Source organism: Kogia breviceps, chromosome 3 (genome assembly GCF_026419965.1).
Source record: "Kogia breviceps isolate mKogBre1 chromosome 3, mKogBre1 haplotype 1, whole genome shotgun sequence".
NCBI lineage: Eukaryota > Metazoa > Chordata > Mammalia > Artiodactyla > Physeteridae > Kogia > Kogia breviceps.
Window position 1 is genome coordinate 183,280,544 of NC_081312.1, and position 19,484 is coordinate 183,300,027.

Sequence of the window (19,484 nt, forward strand, 5' to 3'; positions counted from 1 at the left end):
GTGAATTATACATAAAATAGAGAAACGTAAGTGCTACAGGAGAAGAACTCAATGTATCAGGGTAACCGAGATGATCGAGCCAGGACATACCTCACGCGGACATTTGAACCTGGCATTTGAAAGTAAGCAGAGACCTTCCAGACCTAGAGGAGAGGGAGGCAACCCACCCTGACGGACAAGGTGTGGCAGGCCACGGAAAGACAAGCGGCCTGGCGTGCATCAACGCCTGCCCACGCTGTGAGCAACCTGGAGAGCAGGGTGAGAGAACAGAGGTGGAATTGGGAAAGTTCACTGGGACGAGACTGACGTTTTCCACACTTCACGCGAAGGACTTTGTATCTTCTCCTACGCGAGCTGTAAGATCTGATTTGGGTTTTCAACAGATGACCGGTCAGTACGATAGAAGGAAATTTCCTACCTGCCCGGCCTCGAGCTGGCATTTGCATTCGTTCACTCACTGCTCCCGTAAAGTTTCTCCTAATGGAGCTGAAATAGGACAGCCGATGGAGGCTTCTGGCCTCCTGCGTAACCGAGGCCAGGATTTTCTCCCCCCGCTCGCCCATCCCTGACGCCTGCACCGTGAACTTGCGCGGGGTGGCTTTACAGAGGGTGGCAGGAGGATCCCGAAGCGACGCTGCTGATGCGGAATCGTACGCGCACTAGGAGGCAAACGGTGCCAGGACCGGCACCGGACCAGGAGCTGCGTGGCGCCTTCCAGGAGCACACGCTGCTGCCGTGACGGCTTTGGGCCGGGGCCGTGAATTATGTCCTAAGTCTTAAGTCTTGTGGATGCAGCTGAGTGCTGAGAGGAATTTTGTGTTTGCTCGGCTTTTAAACCTCTTTAACAGTGGCACATATTAGAATCTAGTTAAGGCCCGGAAGGAACTGCACAAATAATGTAGCGCAAGAGAGCCTCTGACTATACACCTTCTGCCAGGTCCTGCCCTTTGCTCAGCCATCGACTGGAGCAGCTACAGAAAGTAGGGAAGGATATTTGGGGATTTTAATTTCTATGAACTATTAATGCATGAAGGCGATAGGCTTTGATATTGGGCTTTAATTCTTTTCAATTTAACTCCAGGGCTTCCCTGGTGGCACAGTGGTTGAGAATCTGCCTGCCGATGCAGGGGACATGGGTTCGAGCCCTGGTCCGGGAAGATCTCACATGCCGCGGAGCAACTAAGCCCGTGAGCCACAACTACTGAGCCTGCGCTCCGCAACAAGAGAGGCCATGACAGTGAGAGGCCCGCGCACCGCAATGAAGAGTGACCCCTGCTCGCCGCAGCTGAGAGAAAGCCCTCGCACAGAAACGGAGACCCAATACAGCCAAAAAATAAATTAATTAATTTAAAAAAAATTTAACTCCATAATTTTAGACATTAGTTTCCTTAGGACTTTATCGTTTAACATTTCCCTGGGAATGTGATAACGGGAGAATTTTTTTTTTTTTTTTTTTTTTTTGCGGTACGCGGGCCTCTCACTGTTGTGGCCTCTCCCGCTGCGGAGCACAGGCTCCCAGACGCGCAGGCTCAGCGGCCACGGCTCACGGGCCCAGCCGCTCCACGGCATGTGGGATCTTCCCGAACCGGGACACGAACCCGTGTCTCCTGCATCGGCAGGCGGACTCTCAACCGCTGCGCCACCAGGGAAGCCCCAACGGGAGAATTTTGATAGTCTTATTTGAAGCATCTCTAAGTTGCATCTCAGAGTGTCTTCATGAATTCTTTGATTGTACTGTGGGACTTCTGACAGGGGTCCGCTGGACAGCAGGCCGGGCATAATTTGGGATGAGAATGAGAGTAGAGAGTGATTTTTTAGGTTTGGGGTTGAACTCTGATCCTTTACAGAAACTTCTGGGGAAAATGTTTTATTGGTGCCAGTGATCTCGGGAAGATCCACTAAGGAGCAATGACGAGAATCACCTCTAACTGCAAGAATTTTATATAACAATAAAATGTAGTATTATCGTATGAAATCATTAATATTATTAATATGATTATTATGTAATCTCAATGCTCTTTTCCAGTGTCTGGCATATAGCAGATGCTCAAATTAACATTTATGGAATGAGTGAACGGCAGGTGCTACCTGATAAGGGTAGGGATCTGACGCCTCCATAACTGCTGACCTCTCCCCAGAGATGGACAGCCCCTCCTCCCACGGCGGATCACAGACTGAATGGTTAAGCCCAGTGGGTTAAGATAGAGGGTTTCCATGGGAACAGTACCACCCCATGGGAGTGTTTTGCACAAGTGTGGTGTTTGGGGCTCATCACAATAGTTTGAGGCTATAGCTGGCGTTTAGCATTTAGAAGCCACGCTGCGGAGTCCCATCAAGATTCAGGACGCGTCTGAAAAGTGAAGATTTATTCTAGGTCCTACATACCTATGAATGTCCCACCAGACATGTGTGTAATAAAACTGTTTAAAATTCTTTATCGCAGGACCTAAGCCCATTCTGTATATAAACACAAAAATATTTTGCACAGTGTTAATATGTACCAAATTTCCAAGGCGGGGATTATTGCATAAGGTGAGGGAAGTCTGTAGCTTGTTCTGTTTAAAGCCATTTGATTTGAGTCTTCCACCATTCTGGAAAGTCATATTATGGCTGGGCGCTGCTATTGGCATCTAAGTTGCAAACAGAGCCACCCCACATCACTTTAAATGTACGCCTGTGCATTGCCACAAGTCCGCACATTAGGAGAATCTGACTGCTTTATCTAGTGACTTAGCATAGCTGTATCAGAGCATTTACATATTGAAATACACACTATTCTAGAGGCTTTCCTTTTATTTCTCCTTTTCATTGTATTTAGCATAATTATAAATTGAAATTACGTAGGCTATGGCGTAGATGACCCTTCACTTCAGATGGTCAAAGAATCATTAGAAAATACCGGCTGTTCCAAGGGGCACTGATTGCATCGAGAAGAAGCTGGGCAGAGCTAGGAGGGAGGCGCCTCCCTTCTGCCACTTCTCATGTTTGCTGGCAGAGCCACGTCGGTGACGGTCCTGGTCGGGAGCCCCCGCTGCTGTCTCACTCACTGTGCTTCCCGGAGGAACGACTGGAGAAGGGGGTACCCTCCTCCCTGGTGGCCACCCCACGGGACGCATATGCTTTCGTGCTGTTCCTCTGAAACCCAGCTCAGCCATCCATCCAGGAAGCCCTTCTGAACCCCGGAGTAACATCACTCATACCCTCTTCTGCTCTACTTTTCTGTGCCGTCCGTGTTTATTGGCTTTGTCATGTCGTCAGTCTCATCCACTTACAGCTTCGTGAGGAAACGTATCTCACAGTGCCTGGCATATAATCATGTCACATGACTTCATGGAATGGATGTGAGGTCCATTTCAACAGCAGTTGCTCAGTGAAATTCACCATTCCCTATTTACTGCATTTATTTTTTGTTGTTGTTTTTCACTTTGTTTTGGTTTTTTTTTTTGGCCACACTGCACGGCTTGTGGGATCTTAGCTCCTCGACCAAGGATTGAACCCGGTCCCTCAGCAGTGAGAGCACTGAGCCCTAACCACTAGACCGCCAGGGAATTTCCCGACTGCAGTAACCTTAACAGCTTTCCAAGTCAACCTTTTCAAAAACAATAATGATACAATTACAAATGAATAATGGACTTGGGATGTTTTCAACTGTATATCTACCTACAGAATTAAATTAACTTTTCTAAAAAGTGATTTGATTATAATCTCTAAGAAACAGTCTCAAATGAGTCAACTGTCCCATTTACCACAGAGAGTCTCTTTAATGAAGGTACCTCCCGGCCTCACATTCCAAGAACTGCTCGGTGATCTGCCAGTTTAGTATAAGCTGGAGAAGTTGCCAACTGAGGGAAACTGCTTTCCCAAAAAGGAAAACAAAAGCAGATCTGAACAGAATTTCTTTTTTAAAAAAAGGACACTTTAGGGGCTTCCCTGGTGGCGCAGTGGTTGAGAGTCCGCCTGCCGATGCAGGGGACGCGGGTTCGAGCCCTGGTCCGGGAGGATCCCAAGTGCCGCGGAGCGGCTGGGCCCGTGAGCCGTGGCCGCTGGGCCTGCGCGTCCGGAGCCTGTGCTCCGCAGCGGGAGGGGCCACAACAGTGAGAGGCCTGCGTACTGCAAAAAAAAATAAAAATAAAGGACATTTTCTATTGAAGCTAGAGGATAACTCCTTGTTTCCAATATTGCTATGTCTATCCTAAATAGCTTGAGGACATTTACAAAATTAATGGTTCTGTTATTTATTTTTTTAATGTTTTTTGGCCACCCGACGCGGCCTGTGGGATTTTAGTTGGTTCCCCCATCAGGGATCGAACCCCGGCTCTCAGCAGTGAGAGCGTAGAGTCTGAACCACTGGACTGCCACGGAACTCCCAATAGCTCTTTTGATTATATTATCAAATCCCACATAGAAATGAATCTTGAAAATAAATCCACTCAGCCCTCCTCCTGGCAGGACCATATGCTGAACATCCCACATGAATTTATGTTTATAATAATGTATATCTAACTTAATTATTCATCGTATTTTTTAAAAAGGAGATTCTGTAGCCCTCATACCCATCTGGAACTACCCAAAGGAGGGAGAAAAGAAAGAAATGTATTAACAAATTATATGTCAGGCACAGTGCCGGCTACTCTTCTTTATGCTCAAAACAGCCTTGCAAGAGAGGTACGGTTATGTAAGGTGTTGTTTGTCTGTCCAGTAGATGAAGTGATGAGGCATCAGGGAGATGAGAGGGAAATGTGTCACGTGGCAAAGCTGGGTGTGAGTCCCCATATCGTCTGCCTCAGAAGCCTGTTACTCGTCCGTGAATAAAGCCAGGGCAGCGCTCAAACAGCCTTGAATCTCAGCTCACCGCCGCTCTGGCCCCTCTGGTCTCATTTCAGACAAGAAGAATTCAACCCGAACCGACGTTCCTTGTTATCTGTAGTCTTTCGTGAACTCCCTCTGATCTGGCTTCTGTGCCAATACTTTATTTAAATGGCTGTCATCCTAGCTAGTGAGTTTTTTCGTGATCTCTACCGTTCTTGGCTTCTACTTTACAATTTAATAGCGCTGGCGGCCCACCCTTGGTAAAGACTCTTCCCCGTTGCCTTCCGTGACGACTGCAGGATTCCTGCTCTGCCCGTGTCTTCCATGATGCGTCCGTTTCTCCTCCTGCCTGCTTCGTCCTCTCTGGCTGCCTCACGCTGTACCTTTTCCTGGAGCTGAGCGGGAGCCAGGCCTTCTAGCGCCATGCAGCCTCTCTCAAAGAGAGCCTCTCTCTCCTGATACAAGAGATGCTCTTTTGCTGCCTCCTGTCTGGGCTGCTGTCTTCTTGCTGGAGCTCTTCCCATTCTCGGCCCCCGGGGAAATTTCACCTGTCTGCTCTGCTGTCACCCAGACTGAACCAATACTTACAAACCCAGGGCCTCCTCCTAAGAGTACTAACATCCCTGGTCGGAGCCCATGCCCCCTGCAGTGCAAGGGTGGAATCCTAACCACTGAACCATGCGCAGTACTGACATTCTTTTGGTCTTCCCAGCTTGGTTCTTTTCACAGTGAAAACGTAAGACAGTCTATACGTAATGAAGTGCTCAAATGTGTATTCTGTCTATGACTTTTCCTTCTCTTTCTTTTAAAACCAATTTCTGTAAAACTTAAGGTAATTTTTGAAGTTAAAAGTTTCTCTCACACCAAGGCTGTCATCTGCACCGTCTCTGTACCCTTCCTACCTAACGGTAACTTCTTTCTGGGGTCTTGACTCCACAGTCTCCCCTGACCATCCACCTAGAATGCTGATTTCAGAGTCATCTCTCTTACGTAATGCTCTCAACTTAGCACTCATTGGAAAACCTGCAATCACTCCTTATTTCCAACTGCCTAAAATCTAAATGCCATTCGTTTGACTTTCGAGATCCTTTGCAATCTGGATATTTCTCCACTTAGGCAGTCTTATTGCTTGTTCCGCTTTAACCGTGCTCTGCTCTGATAAAGCCAGCCTCTTCACTCTTTCAACTTCAATGCCGCCTTTTCTGTATGTGCGCCTTGCTCAGCACACCCCCCCTCCCAACTCGAAGAAGTGCCCCCTCAGTCTGTGAAGTCTTTCTTGCTCACAGCAGAGCATCATGAATCATCCTCCCTTTAAAATTTGCACATGGCTTCAAGCCTATGCCCAACGCACTTGAATCTCGACTCTCCTGAACTATACCTAGTGATGACTTGCATGTGTCATCCCCTAATTCTGCAAAAGCAAATTGAAGCTCCTCGTGAACGGAGATACTGCTTTACTTGATGTTTCCCCCCGAGAGTGTAGCAGCCTCCATCGATTGATGCTACTTAGCGCTTTTAATCTGAACGCATATAGCCCGACCGATACAATGATTTAATATTAAAGAGCCATTTAAAAATTGAAAATTTTCTTGATTTACTTCTAATGGGACTTCAGAACTAAGATATTTTTCGCATCTAAAAGTAATATAAGTAAATATACAAACTTTGAAACTAAAGTAAGGAGTGATGATTTGCATAGAGACACTGTCATTTATTTTAGACTTTGCCAAAGATCCTTTGAGTATCTCTTTCCACACAACCTATCTTCCCATGGATCATCCCTTGACAAGGCTTGGAGGAACAGTAAATCTTAAAGCTAATGTTAGAAGCTGCACAAAAATTTTGAGTCATTTGTAGTAAAGATTATTTTGATGTGAAGATAGAGCATCTGCAATATTATACGTCATATCATTGAAGAAAAGGTCATTTTAAAAATTACCAGCACTCACAACTTTCAGGACTTCCTGTGTGGTATAAACTGGAATACACCATGAAAAAGTCTGTATTAGAAGACTCTGTTAGGAAACATAATAGCCTTACCTTGACGAAATCATAAATGCATCTTTGCAAACTAGTTGCTGCCTCCAGAGCAAATGTGTTGAAAGTGAGTCTAATTAGTTTGTTTACAGGGGCAGTCATGAACCATATGCAGTTTAAATTCTTGTCGTATCTTCCATTCGAATCAGAATCAGGAGAGGCAAAGGTCTGATTTGAACCTGTCAGATAACCACCGCATCCTTGCTGAGGCCCTGTGTTAAAAAAAAAAAAAAAAAAAAAAAAGGACACATCACGATGCAGAGCAAAGAGAATAGAACTGAAATTTTATGAGGCGGGTTTTTAAAAATCCTGTTTTTTCTGTCACACTTTGAGGAACAGTATCAGACTGCTCACTGGGCTCCACTGAGCTCATGCAAGCGTGGCTGTCCCTCACCTTGGTTTCTTCACTATTATTTCCTCTCCAATCGCCAATCCATCCATCTCTACCAGCTCACATCTAGTTGCCTAGAAAAGTGGGTAAACAGATGGGGCTCTATATGCATTTTGGGAACTCTTGATGTGATTTACTGGAGCTTTTTCTATTCTTGAAAAACCCAATTTTATACAAAATAATTTTGCATAACGAAACTGATGGAAACTGTGAACCCGTTTTACCTTTATGTTCTGCTTTTACGGACACCATCAGACTGAAAACTGAATTTAAGAAGAGTTTACCCAACATCCCAAGAAAACTGGCTCTCAACAAATCTTTTATTTCAATAATCTGGTAGAAAGAGGCTGAGAGGCATATAACACTACAATCCACTTTATATTGAACTGTACTCTATACGTGAATTTTTTCTTTTCCAAAAATAAGGGGAAGCTGAAGAAGAGGAACTTTATTGGAGAAAAATATCTACTTTGAAATGAAAACTCTGAAATTCAGAATAAAAATACAAAAAGGAGATAAAGAATACTCCCAATACTCAACTATGAAAAAAAAAAAAAAAAATGGCAGAAACTCCTCAGAGCACGGGATTTCGTTTCTTCCATTCCACAGCCTAAGGTGATGCCTTGGTAAGGAAGAAAAACTTAACTGACAATTTAGAAAGAAATACATGAGGATGAATTAAGCTCAGAACAGCCCTGGTAGGAATAGAGATGGAATAGGCGTTCAAAAGAGCATTCATAAAGCTTGCATTCTACACAAACGTGCGTCATTACAAGTTCCGCAGTTAAATTCACCGACAGTCTCATTCCATTTACTTGATCTGTTAAAAGCGAAAGGGTTGCTTCCAACACTAGGGGGCGCTATGATCCAGGACTTCGCTCTTGGCAGGAAGGACAAACAATGGCTGCCGACCTCGGATGCAAAGGATATCAAACGCCCGGAGCGTTTTCCGGGAGAGGTGCCTTACTTAGGAGGTCAGGCTACCCTGTCATAGCTTCTAAGTCAAGTAAAACTACAGAGTATTTGCACAGTCCGATGTGTCCTGGAGTTGTAATGCTTCCGAAGGCCCAGTCCCTGGTATATCCATAGACAGCATCTAGAACAAAATTATTCTGAAACCAAAGCAACGCTCCTCACTTTGCTCCTATGAAACAGGCCTGCAAGATGAAGAAGTGGGGTTTGCACAGTTTTCACTCCAGTGTGGACTGACTGTTACCTAAGGCAACCACTGAAGCTTATTGATATGCCTAGCAGGGGAGAACAATTACTCGGGGTATTAATGAATTGAGAAAATTATTTATCTATTAAATATTGCCAAGGAAATACATTTAGTATTTTTGAGATTAATTTTTATTGGAGTAGAGTTGATGAACAATGTTGTGTTAGTTTCTGCTGTACAGCAAAGTGAATCAGTTACACATATCCACTCTTTTTTAGATTCTGTTCCAATATAGGTCATTACCAAGTATTGAGTAGAGTTCCCTGTGCTACATACAGTACGTTCTTACTAGTTATCTATTTTTATCTTTAGTACTGAGATGGGAGAAGATGAATGGTAGTCCAATAGCAGTGATGTCATAAATTAACAATAATGATACAATTTAGAAAATGATAGGTGCCATAAAAGAGGCAGGAAAAGTCTTGTGAGTTTTGCAAGAAGGGGAGATTATTACTTCAGGCTACGAGGATCTAGAATGTTCAAGGCAGAGGTGACAGTTGATCTGCATCTTAAAGGATAAATAGGACAAGACCATGTAGGCTTGCCTGGTATTGGCAAGTCCAGGTTGAAAGACCTCATGACCAAAGGTTAAGTGGACAAGAATTTACATGTATAGAATCTGACCTTTAGACTTTATTCTCTGGGTAACAGGGATCCAGTAGAAAGGTTTTTGATCAGAGGAGTGGTAGGGTCAGAATGAATGCACTTTCTCGTCAAGTCTGACCTAGAGATGCATCTGGTGGCCACGTTCACACATAAGGGAGGGACTGGAAGGAGATGAAGCCAGGCCCAAGGACACCGCTGTGGTCCAGGCTGGCGGAGGCAAGGGGCAGTGCAGAGCTGGAGGTCTGCATGTAGGAAAACCAGACCACTGAGCTTTATTCTACTAACGCAGCAGCTGCAAAGACTAAATGCTATTTTTAAAAATTCAAGCTATATATTTTATCACCACTTGCGTATTAATTGTTGCTAATAAGTTAATACGGGCAGAATGACAATTGTACTGGACGACAGTGCCATTAGACACACTTATTAGACAAGACTACTACTGCAGCTATTACTGCTACTACTGCCCCAAGACAGAGACGCCCTCCTTTCAGGAAACCCAGAGCAAGGGTCTGCAGATGGCCGGTGCGCACTGGCATAGGCTGAGTGGGAGGCTGCATGATTCCTAACGTTTCAGAATCTCTCTTTGCAGGGCCCTAGGACGGACGGAGTACAGTAAGTCCCCTACATACGAACCTTCAAGTTGCGAACTTTCAGAGATGCGAACGTGCATTCCATCAGCGTCAGGCGTGAGTGAAACTGCAGCTCGCCCTCCGTCTCCTGTTGCTGACGATCCTCCAGCTCTACCATCTCCCCCCTCCCCTCCCTCCTCCAGTCAGTAACTCTCCTTGCCCGCTCACTCAATGCCAACCCCTGGGCGCCAGCTGTTGTGCTGGACGACTGTACTTTTCAAGGGACTGGACTGTAAGATTAAAGATGTTTCATTTTTTGTGTTTTTTTTAAATGTACTATTCGTGTGAAAAGTATTCTAAACCCATTACACCACAGTACTATACAGCCGATTGTGTTAGTTGGAGACCTAGGCTAACTTTGTTGGACTTACAAACACGTTGGACTTACGAGTGCGCTCTCAGAACACAGCTCGTTCATATGTAGGGGACTTAACTGTACATTTTCTGTCGCTTGATGTTAGGTTTCACCATATGACTTGCTTGAGACAATGGAGTATTAATGGTCATGGAGTAGGAAAAGGCCTTAAATGGGCTTATGTTTTTTGGCTTGGAGTTTTGTCCTCCTGTGATCCACCAAGAGCTCACACCCTGGGTACCTGCGTGGAGAGCAGACCTGACTCCAGGCTGTACTGTAGGCCAGGCACAGTCAACCTGCATCCTGGAACAGGCAGGCGAACTGGCCTGCTGACCCATAGGTGATAAAAATAATATTTCCAGGTATAAGCCACTGCATTTTGGATCGTTTGTTACACAGCATTATTGTGGCAACAGCTGACAAATACAAATATAGCTTTTTTGAATTATCAGACTATAATAGAGCACATTGATGAACTCAGAAAATATACATACAAGTAAAAAAAAAAAAAAAAAAAAGGAGAACTAAAATGATCATCAGATAGTCCTGGCTAAAATAGTCAAATAACTGAAGTAAATATAACATTATATGGGTGAATTGTACAACTCATACTCTATATGAATAAATAGTCAAATAATTGAAGTAAACACAACATTGCATGAGTGAACATCTTTTGGGGTTCATGTGGTACAGGAACTGGTTATAATTGCTCCTATTCTCCCACTTTAATATTTAAATGTAGGGTAACTGCTCTGTGCTTCTGCCCCTCCTAAGGCAAAACGGAAATGTATACATATGTCTGGGGGGCTATAAAGATGAATATTAGCAAAAGAAGGGTTCTTTATCAAAAAGCGCTATTGCCACATTAGTATTTCTTTTTTTTTTTTTTTTTTTTTTTTTGCGGTATGCGGGCCTCTCACTGTTGTGGCCTCTCCCGTTGCGGAGCACAGGCTCCGGACGCGCAGGCCTAGCGGCCATGGCTCACGGGCTTAGTTGCTCCGCAGCATATGGGATCTTCCCGGACCAGGGCACGAACCCGTGTCTCCTGCATCGGCAGGCGGATTCTCAACCACTGCGCCACCAGGGAAGCCCACCACATTAGTATTTCTATACTTCAACAACAGCAGGATATACGGGAAGGAAAAGGAAGAACTCTGTGACTATGAAATCGTTTCTTATATGTGTTGGCTATGTCGTTACTTTAAAATTCCTCTCTTTGAGCCTATGCCCCTCACGTCGTCATGCTCCTTAGCACCACAAATCCACCATCTTCCTGTTCCTGCACAGTTTTCTACCATCCAGCCAACTCCCGTCCATCAGTACCTTCCTCATCAGTCAAGTTGCATCAGAAGCATTCTGTAAGACACTGCCTGTGCCAGAGAACCAATGTCACGCTAACCACCTAACCAAAGAAGGAGCACTTCCTACAAAAGAGTTATGTCTACAGAGAAAGCAAATGTTTGGCTGAAGAAATACTGCAAGTATAAACCCACAGGAAGCAGTGAGATCTGGGTCAGGACCTCCTTAATTAAAAATCAGTAACTGAATCCTAAATTATCTCCCTCCAATTATGAATCTTCAGAGTGAGGTTCAAGCCAGAATAAATCTGACAGTAAGAAATAGCTCTATTATGTAAGAGAAAACATCTTGAAGGCTTCAGTGGAGTCAGATACATTTCTAAATAATTATCCTGAGAATGGACAGCTCTGCGGCTGACATTACAGGGGGCTGACATTTTATGGAGGTCTTCTGGATTGGATCTCTATCCATCTCTGGACAACCGCTACTGGGACAGATGGTGGCTGGCTAGCTGGACTTTCAGATAACAATGGGCCTGACTTCAGGCATTTTCCTGTTCCCCAGTGAGCCAGCTAGGGCTTCAGGCTGTAGTTGAATGTAGGTGAGGAAGCAGCACTGAAGCACAGGAAACAGAACACAAATGCATTTAAGGCTGGTTCCTTAGGGAAATGGAAGTTCCATAGTCCTTTCTCTGAGTAAATCTTGCTGTGATTTTCAAGGCTACAGTAGACAACTGCCCAAAAGCAGTGAATTCATTTAAAAAGTTCAACTAAGCTTCAGATGAACATGCCTTGTCTTTTCTGCCCGAAGTGAATTGGAGTTATTATTCTCTACTCCCTGACCTTAAACATGCACCACCTTTTAAGTATCATATTTATATCTGCAAGAAAAAAAAATTCTTAATGGCTTTTGTAACCTGAGTTATGTTTTTCTGTTTGTTTTCAGTAATTTCACTGAAGCTGCCTCACTTTAGACATCCTAATTTGAGGCCCAGCCTAATTTAACTTAGAATGTGTACTTAGTCCGGTAATATTTGGGAAGCATAAAACTGAAATACTAAAAGAAAGGTAATTTCAGCAGTTAATCAGTAGCTATAGTCACAAGTAAAAGAGCAATGCAATGTATAAAGAACTTAGGATAAGGAAAATTATATAATTAACTTTTAATTTATTTTGCATTATTTTGGTATTATTGAAAACACCCTATGTATGCATTAATAGTCTTAGGGCGTTTCATGAAAATCATTCTCACCAGCTTTGAAATTTTAAAAATGACTTATTAAGCAATATATAATGATATAATCATGTCAACTGATGCAAGAAGAGGAATTGACAAAATCCAACACACATCATGACATAAACTCTCAGCCAACTAGGAATAGAAGGGAATTTTCTCAAGTTGATAAAGAGCATCTACAAAAACTGTATACAGCTGACATGACACAATGGCGAAAAACTAAATGCTTTCCTCCTACGGTCATAGGAACAAGGCAAGGACATGTTTCTCACCACTCTTATTCAACAAAGTATTGGAAACGCTAGCCATTTTAATAGACAAGAAAAAATACAGACTGGAGAGGAAGGAGTAAAAGTGCCACTATCTGCAGATGCAGAAAATCCCAAGGAATCTACATAAAAATTCCTAGATTAACAAATGAGTTCAGCAAGAGCTCAGGATAGAAGAACAAGGCACAAAAATCAATCACATTTCTATAAGCTAACAATGCACACGTGGAAACCGAAGTTAAAAATACAATTGCTCTGGGCTTCCCTGGTGGCGCAGTGGTTGAGAGTCTGCCTGCCGATGCAGGGCACACGGGTTCGTGCCCCGGTCTGGGAAGATCCCACGTGCCGCGGAGCGGCTGGGCCCGTGAGCCGTGGCCGCTGAGCCTGCGCGTCCGGAGCCTGTGCTCCGCAACGGGAGAGGCCACAACAGTGAGAGGCCCGTGTACCACCAAAAAAAAAAAAAAAAAAAAAAAAAAAATTGCTCTAAAGAAAATAAAATACTTAGGCATATACACTTACTGAAATGTATACAGAACTTGTGTGCTGAAAATTACAAAGTGATGAAAGAAATTAAAGACCTAAAAAATGGTGAGACATATGTATTCATGGATTGGAAGACTCAGCCTAGTAAAGATGTCAGTTATTTCCCAAATGATACATAGCTTTAACTGTAATTCCTACCAAAGCCCCAGTAAGATTTTTCTGTTGACATAAAAAAGCTTATTTTAAAACTGTGGTACGTCAAGACAATAGAATATTAGTCAGGGCTAGAAAATGAACTATCAAGCCATGAAAAGACATGGGAGCAACTCGGTGCATATTACTAAGTGAAAGAAGCCAATGTGAAAAGGCTACATACTGTACAATTCCAACTAGATGACATTCTGGAAAAGGCAAAACTAATGAGCCAGTAAAAGAATCAGTGGTCGCCAGGGGTTGGGGGGAGGGAGGGAGGGAGGCATGCAGAGCCAGAGCACAGAGGATTTTTAGGGCAGTGAAAATACTCTGTAAGATACCATAATGATGGACACATGTCATTACACATTTGTCCAAATCCACTGAATGTACAACACCAGGAGTGAACTGTGACGCAAACTACGGCTGTTGGGTGGTTATGATGCTTCACTGAACATCAGCAGTTGTAACAAATGTCTCACTCTGGTGGGGATGTGGTCGCTGGTGGAGGCTGTGCACGTGAGGGGCGAGGGTGTAAGGGGAATCTCTGTACCTTCCCCTTAATTTTGCTATAAATCTAAAACTGCTGTAAACAATAAAGTCTTAATAAAAACCAACCAAGCAACCAAAACAAAACAAACAAACAACTTATTTTAAAATTTACATAGACAGTCACAGGCTCTTGAATAGTTAAAACAATCTTGACAAAGAAGAATAAGCTGGAAAGGATCAATCTACCTATTACTATACAGCTATAGTAATCCAGATAGTATGATGTTCGTGGAGTGTTAGACAAACAGATCAATGGAAAAGAATAAAGAACCCGGAAATATGTCCACACAAATATGTCCAAGTGATTATTTACAAAGATGCAAAAGCAATTCAATGGAGGAAGGATAGTCTTTAAACAAATGGTGATAGAGAAATTGGACATCCAGGGGCAAAAATTAGGTCCAACCCAAACCTCAGACCTTGAACAAAAATTAGTTCAAAATGGATCATAAACATAAATGAAAAATGTAAAACCATAAAACTTTAAGAAGAAATCGAAGTAGAAAATCTTTGAGACCTCAGGATAGGTAGAGTTCTTAGCCCTGTTATCAAAACACTATAAATAAAAGGAGAAACTGATATGCTGGACTTCACCAAAATTAAAAACTTTTGTTCTGAGAAAGGCCCTGTTAAGAGGAAAAAAAGGCAAGCTATGGACTGGGAGAAAATATTTGCAGACCATGTACCTGAAAAAGGACTACTACTGAGAATATATGAAGAACTCTCAAAACCCAATAGTGGAAAAACAAGTAATCCAATTAAAAATGGGAGAAAATTATGAACATATATTTCACCAAAGAGGATATACATATGACCAAAAGAACCATGAAAATTGTTCACCATTAGGGAAATGTAAATTAAAACCATAATGAGATATTAATACATTTCTATCAGAATGGCTAAAATACACACACACACACACACACACACACACACACACACACACACATATACAAGTGACAGCTCACTGTAGAATACCGCACTCCACAATGGAATGACCAGGGTGAGGGTGTCCCAAGTGTGGATGGCACAGGAAGTACTCCATAAGGACTTTCTAACCAAGATGATAGAACACAGATGACAATGAAATAGCATCTTAAAGTGCTGAATGGAAATAACTGCCAAACTAGAATTCTGTATTCAGAGGAAAAAAATCCCACAAAATTTAAGACAGAATAAAGCCATTTTCAGAAAAACAAAACCCAAAAGACTTTTTTACTAGAAGATTTGCAATAAATAAATTTTTTTAAAAAGCACTAAAGGGAGTTCTTCAAAAAGAAATAAACTGATCTCAGACGGAAGCATAGAGATTCAGGAAGAAAGAACAAAAGCAATGGTGAATATACATGATTACTAACTGAAACAATAAAAACATTTTATATGCCGAAAACGTATGTAGAATTTAAATAATTGATATTAACAGCACAGAAGACAGGAAGGGGATTAATGGAGTTAAAATGGTGCATTTATCTTGATACGGTAAAAGGACTAGTTTTAAATCAGATTCTAATGAGTCAAAGGTGAATGTTATAATCCCTAAGGTAGTAATAACTAAGAGTAACTGAATATATAAGTAATGATTTTTATTTATTTATTTTTGTTTTCTTTATTCAAGACCCATTTGTGTTCTCTAGTTCTGCCCCCATGGAGACACCGTCCTTGAAGAGGCGATGAACCCTTCCCTTCCCTTCAACACCTTGCGCCGGAAACACGTGTTCCAAGGTTTCAGCTACTAGATCCACATTCTTACAGCACTGACTCTTACACCTCATCTAGATTTCTCCCCTTGCGTGGGGGGAGGCGACCCGAACACAGCGAAGAACAGCTCGGGACTGGGGGCTCTGCTCGCCCAGCAGACCGTGCAGCTCCCCTGAGCCCCCCGCTGGCGCCGGGATCCGGGCCCTGCGACGAGGGCCGCCTGCTGGGCGGCCGCCCCCTCCTGCCCTCGTCCCCAGGCCGGCTGCGTCCCCTCCAGCCTTCCCGGGGTCTGGCGATAGCAGGCGGGCTCTGCTCGCGCTTCTGCATCACGCGTGCAGCCTCGGCACCGCTGACCCACGCCAAGCGGGGAGCACTCCGAACTGCCTTTTTCAGCGCAGCCGCGTTCTACACCGAAGTTATCGGAGACGCCCGCAGGGCCTCTTCCACCGGAGGACACTCCCAAGTCCCAAGGCCACCGCTCGCCCCGCGGCTCCCCACCGCCCGTGCCGGCAGCCTGGACGTGCGTGGCCGCCGAGCTGGGTCGGGCACCGCCGGGCCCCACTCCACCCCCCACCCCGGGACCTGAGGACGGCGCCCCGGGCTCCTCGGCAGGATGTGTCCCGAAGCCACAGCCCTAGGGCGACCAGGGCCACACCTGCGGGTCGGCTCCACCGACCGGCCGCCCAGGACCGAGCTGGGCCCACGGACCCGGGTCTGGGTGCGGCGGCCGCTCCTTCTCGCCTGGGTTCACAGGCCGACAGCCAGGGTCCTCCGTCCCGGCTCGCCACGCCCCAGCGGCTCGCTCCCAGCTGCTGCCGTGCCCGGCCCGGCAACCTCGGGACCCGGGCCAGCCGGGAGCCGAGCCGCCAGCAGGCCCCCAGCTCCCAGCAGGCCCCCAGCTCCCAGCAGGCCCCCAGCTCCCAGCAGGCCCCCAGCTCCCAGCAGGCCAGCGCCCGGTTGAACTAGGGCTGCGTAGGCGAAGCTTCGGGGCGGCGCCGCCCCCGCCCCTCCCCGGACCCGCGATGCTCCGCGGAGGCGCGGGAAGCTCGCCGCACGCGGCCCAGCAGCGCCGGCGACCTCCGCGCCCGCCTGTCCCGCCGCCCGGACAGTAGCGATTGTTAAAAGAGAGGGATGACTGCCTAATTCGGAGAAGGCAAAAACACAAAGATGGCTAAAGAAACACAAGAACATATGGAAGAAACGGAAAACAATACTGTGGTCTATTTAAGTCCAATAATGTTACAGCCATTTTATTAGTGACACGGTCCAATCTCCAACTGAAAGACAAAGTAAAACAAAACCCAAATACATTCTTTGGGGTAGACAAATGCTGGAAGTGGAGAGATTGAAAAGTATACCATGAACTGAAAGAAACCCAGGGAAGCTGTATACTAAATCGGAAAAAGTAGACATTAACGCAAAAAAACCCAAAAGAACAAAAAACGACCCTGCAGAATAACATTAGTCAATTCACCAAACTCACCAGGAAGATATAATAATTTTAAATATATATGTGCTACACATTACCTTGTCTCTAAGTAAAATAAGACCAAAATTCTAGCCCTGATCTCTCTACTGCGCTTCTAATTCTTGTACCCGACTACCTACCGAACAAGAGCTGGGTGACTTAAACGCACCAAATATGCCCGCACCCAAACCACACGTTAGTATTTCCTCCTATGGAACCCGGCCTCTCCCGTAAATTTGCATTTCGATAGTGGTATCACAGGATATTGTCCAGAAACCTCAGGGTCATCGTGTTTTCCTTTTCCCTCCGTTCATTGTTCAAAGACTACTGTGTCCTCTTGATCCTGCATCTTAAGTGTTTCTCCTTTCAGTTTCCGTCTTTATTTTCACACTGTCACTGCTCTCATCCCCTGCCTAAATGATGGCAATACTTTCCCAATTTTTCTCTAAAATGCTGCCCCTCCTACAAAACATCCTCCTCAAAGGTGCTAGCGTGTGCTTCCTAAACGATTAACGGTTCCATCCGCAACTGATGCAGAGCCCACCCTGTCCACCTCCTCCTGTCTCTCCTGTTTCAGCCCCTACTGCTTTCTACCTCACAACCCAAAGCAGTAGTAACAATGAGCAGGCCAGTCTGTGGCCTCTGAAAGGGGATATGCCTCTGCAACTTTGCACGTGCTTTTTCTTCTCCATAAAATGCCTGCTTTCCCAATGAAGGCCTTCTCAGCCTTCCGAGTGGGTATTATTTATAGCTAAACTTTAGTGCGTGCTAAAAGAGTGTCAGGGAATGTTCTAGTTTACTCTTCCCCACAACCCTTTGAGGTAGTTACTATTTGTGGGCCCCTTTTACAGATGAGAAAATCAAGAGGATAAGGAACTGTCCAAGGTCAAACTTGTTGCCATGTGTCAGGACTGAGTTTGAACCTGGACAGTCTATCCCCAGAGCTTGCGCTACATTTACAAACCACTAACTACAATTCACGGTTCACATTCCCTGCAGTGCTTTCTCGAACTTTTTTTTTTCCTGTGTCCTTTTTATTTTATTCAACGCCAAAGTACTTCAGATCGCGTCTGCCTCTGCTGTCCTCTGCACATACTTCTGACAAAAGCATTTATCAGAATTTACAATTATTTGCTGACTATTGAGTAAGCTTCTCAAAAAGAGGGATCTTGTTGAATTCGTCTTTGTATCCCCAGAGAAAAGATCGCTGCCTGCATAATAAGTAGCTGGTGAATACTGCTGAATAAGCAATTAAGGAAAGCATAGAAAATATATAGATAGTTCTTACTGGAGGGACCTTTGCTTTCTAGTCCAAGTTTACAAGGGAATTCTTGGGATTAAATATATTTCTTGATTTATAAAGTTGTTACTATGTGATAAACATATGTACGTTTGCATGTGTATGTATGTCTATATGTATATATGTCTGTATATGTGTATATATATGTGTGTGTGTGTATACACACACACACACACACACACACATATATATACAGGCATAGGACCAAATTGTTGGTCCTATGTATTAACCTGTTTCAAAGCTAAGTTAGTTGACTTTTGTGGCATATTTGATTGTGAAGAAACAATGAGCAGAACAACAACAAAAATATCACCGCAAGATTTAAAACCCTGCCAAAGGGGTAGTTTTTTTGTTTTGTTTTGTAGGAAAATGCTTCTTTAGCTAAAAATTTGCAATTATAAATGATGTTAGGTCTGTTACTTAAGAAAATCTAATCTCTGAGTGTTGGATTTCAGAAGGCAGAGCAAATTTTAAAATTTGTAAAATTCCAGACACTCTCATGTGCAGCACACTATATAGAAGAATGACTTTCTCTCATCATTGACAATTACAAGGTCAAAAGTTAGCAAAGATTAGAAAACGTTCTATTTAGACAGCAGGATTAATAGTGATGTGCTATTCAGTGGTCATAAAATAGGTTGCATTAGAAAAGATATGAAGTTCATCAAACCAGAGTATCCAATAGTTTTTAATAATGTAAACAAGGGCATGGAATTGTTTTGTTGTTCTTGTTAATGCATTAGCTTGCACGTTGTGCTGTTGATATTTAAATTTCATGACTCCGGTGGCATGTGATTTAGTGCCGACGGATTATTTTCCCAGTTCTGCTCAAGACTTGCTAAGAGACCCTGGCAAGCCACTTAATTTCTGTGTGACTCAGTTCCCCAATTTGTAAACTAAAGTATATGAGAATGCCAGTCAGGATTACAACATAAAAA

At 44.0% G+C, this 19,484-nt stretch overlaps 1 protein-coding gene across 1 annotated transcript in view; it reads right to left on the reverse strand.

Moving 5' to 3' along the window:
* Window positions 1–19,484, reverse strand: part of CUBN (cubilin) — a 269,145-nt gene that overhangs the window by 14,377 nt on the left and 235,284 nt on the right. The window contains exon 60 of the mRNA XM_059059248.2: window positions 6,850–7,058. Within this exon, the coding sequence (XP_058915231.1) occupies window positions 6,850–7,058 (209 nt within the window). The remainder of the gene's footprint in view (window positions 1–6,849; window positions 7,059–19,484) is intronic.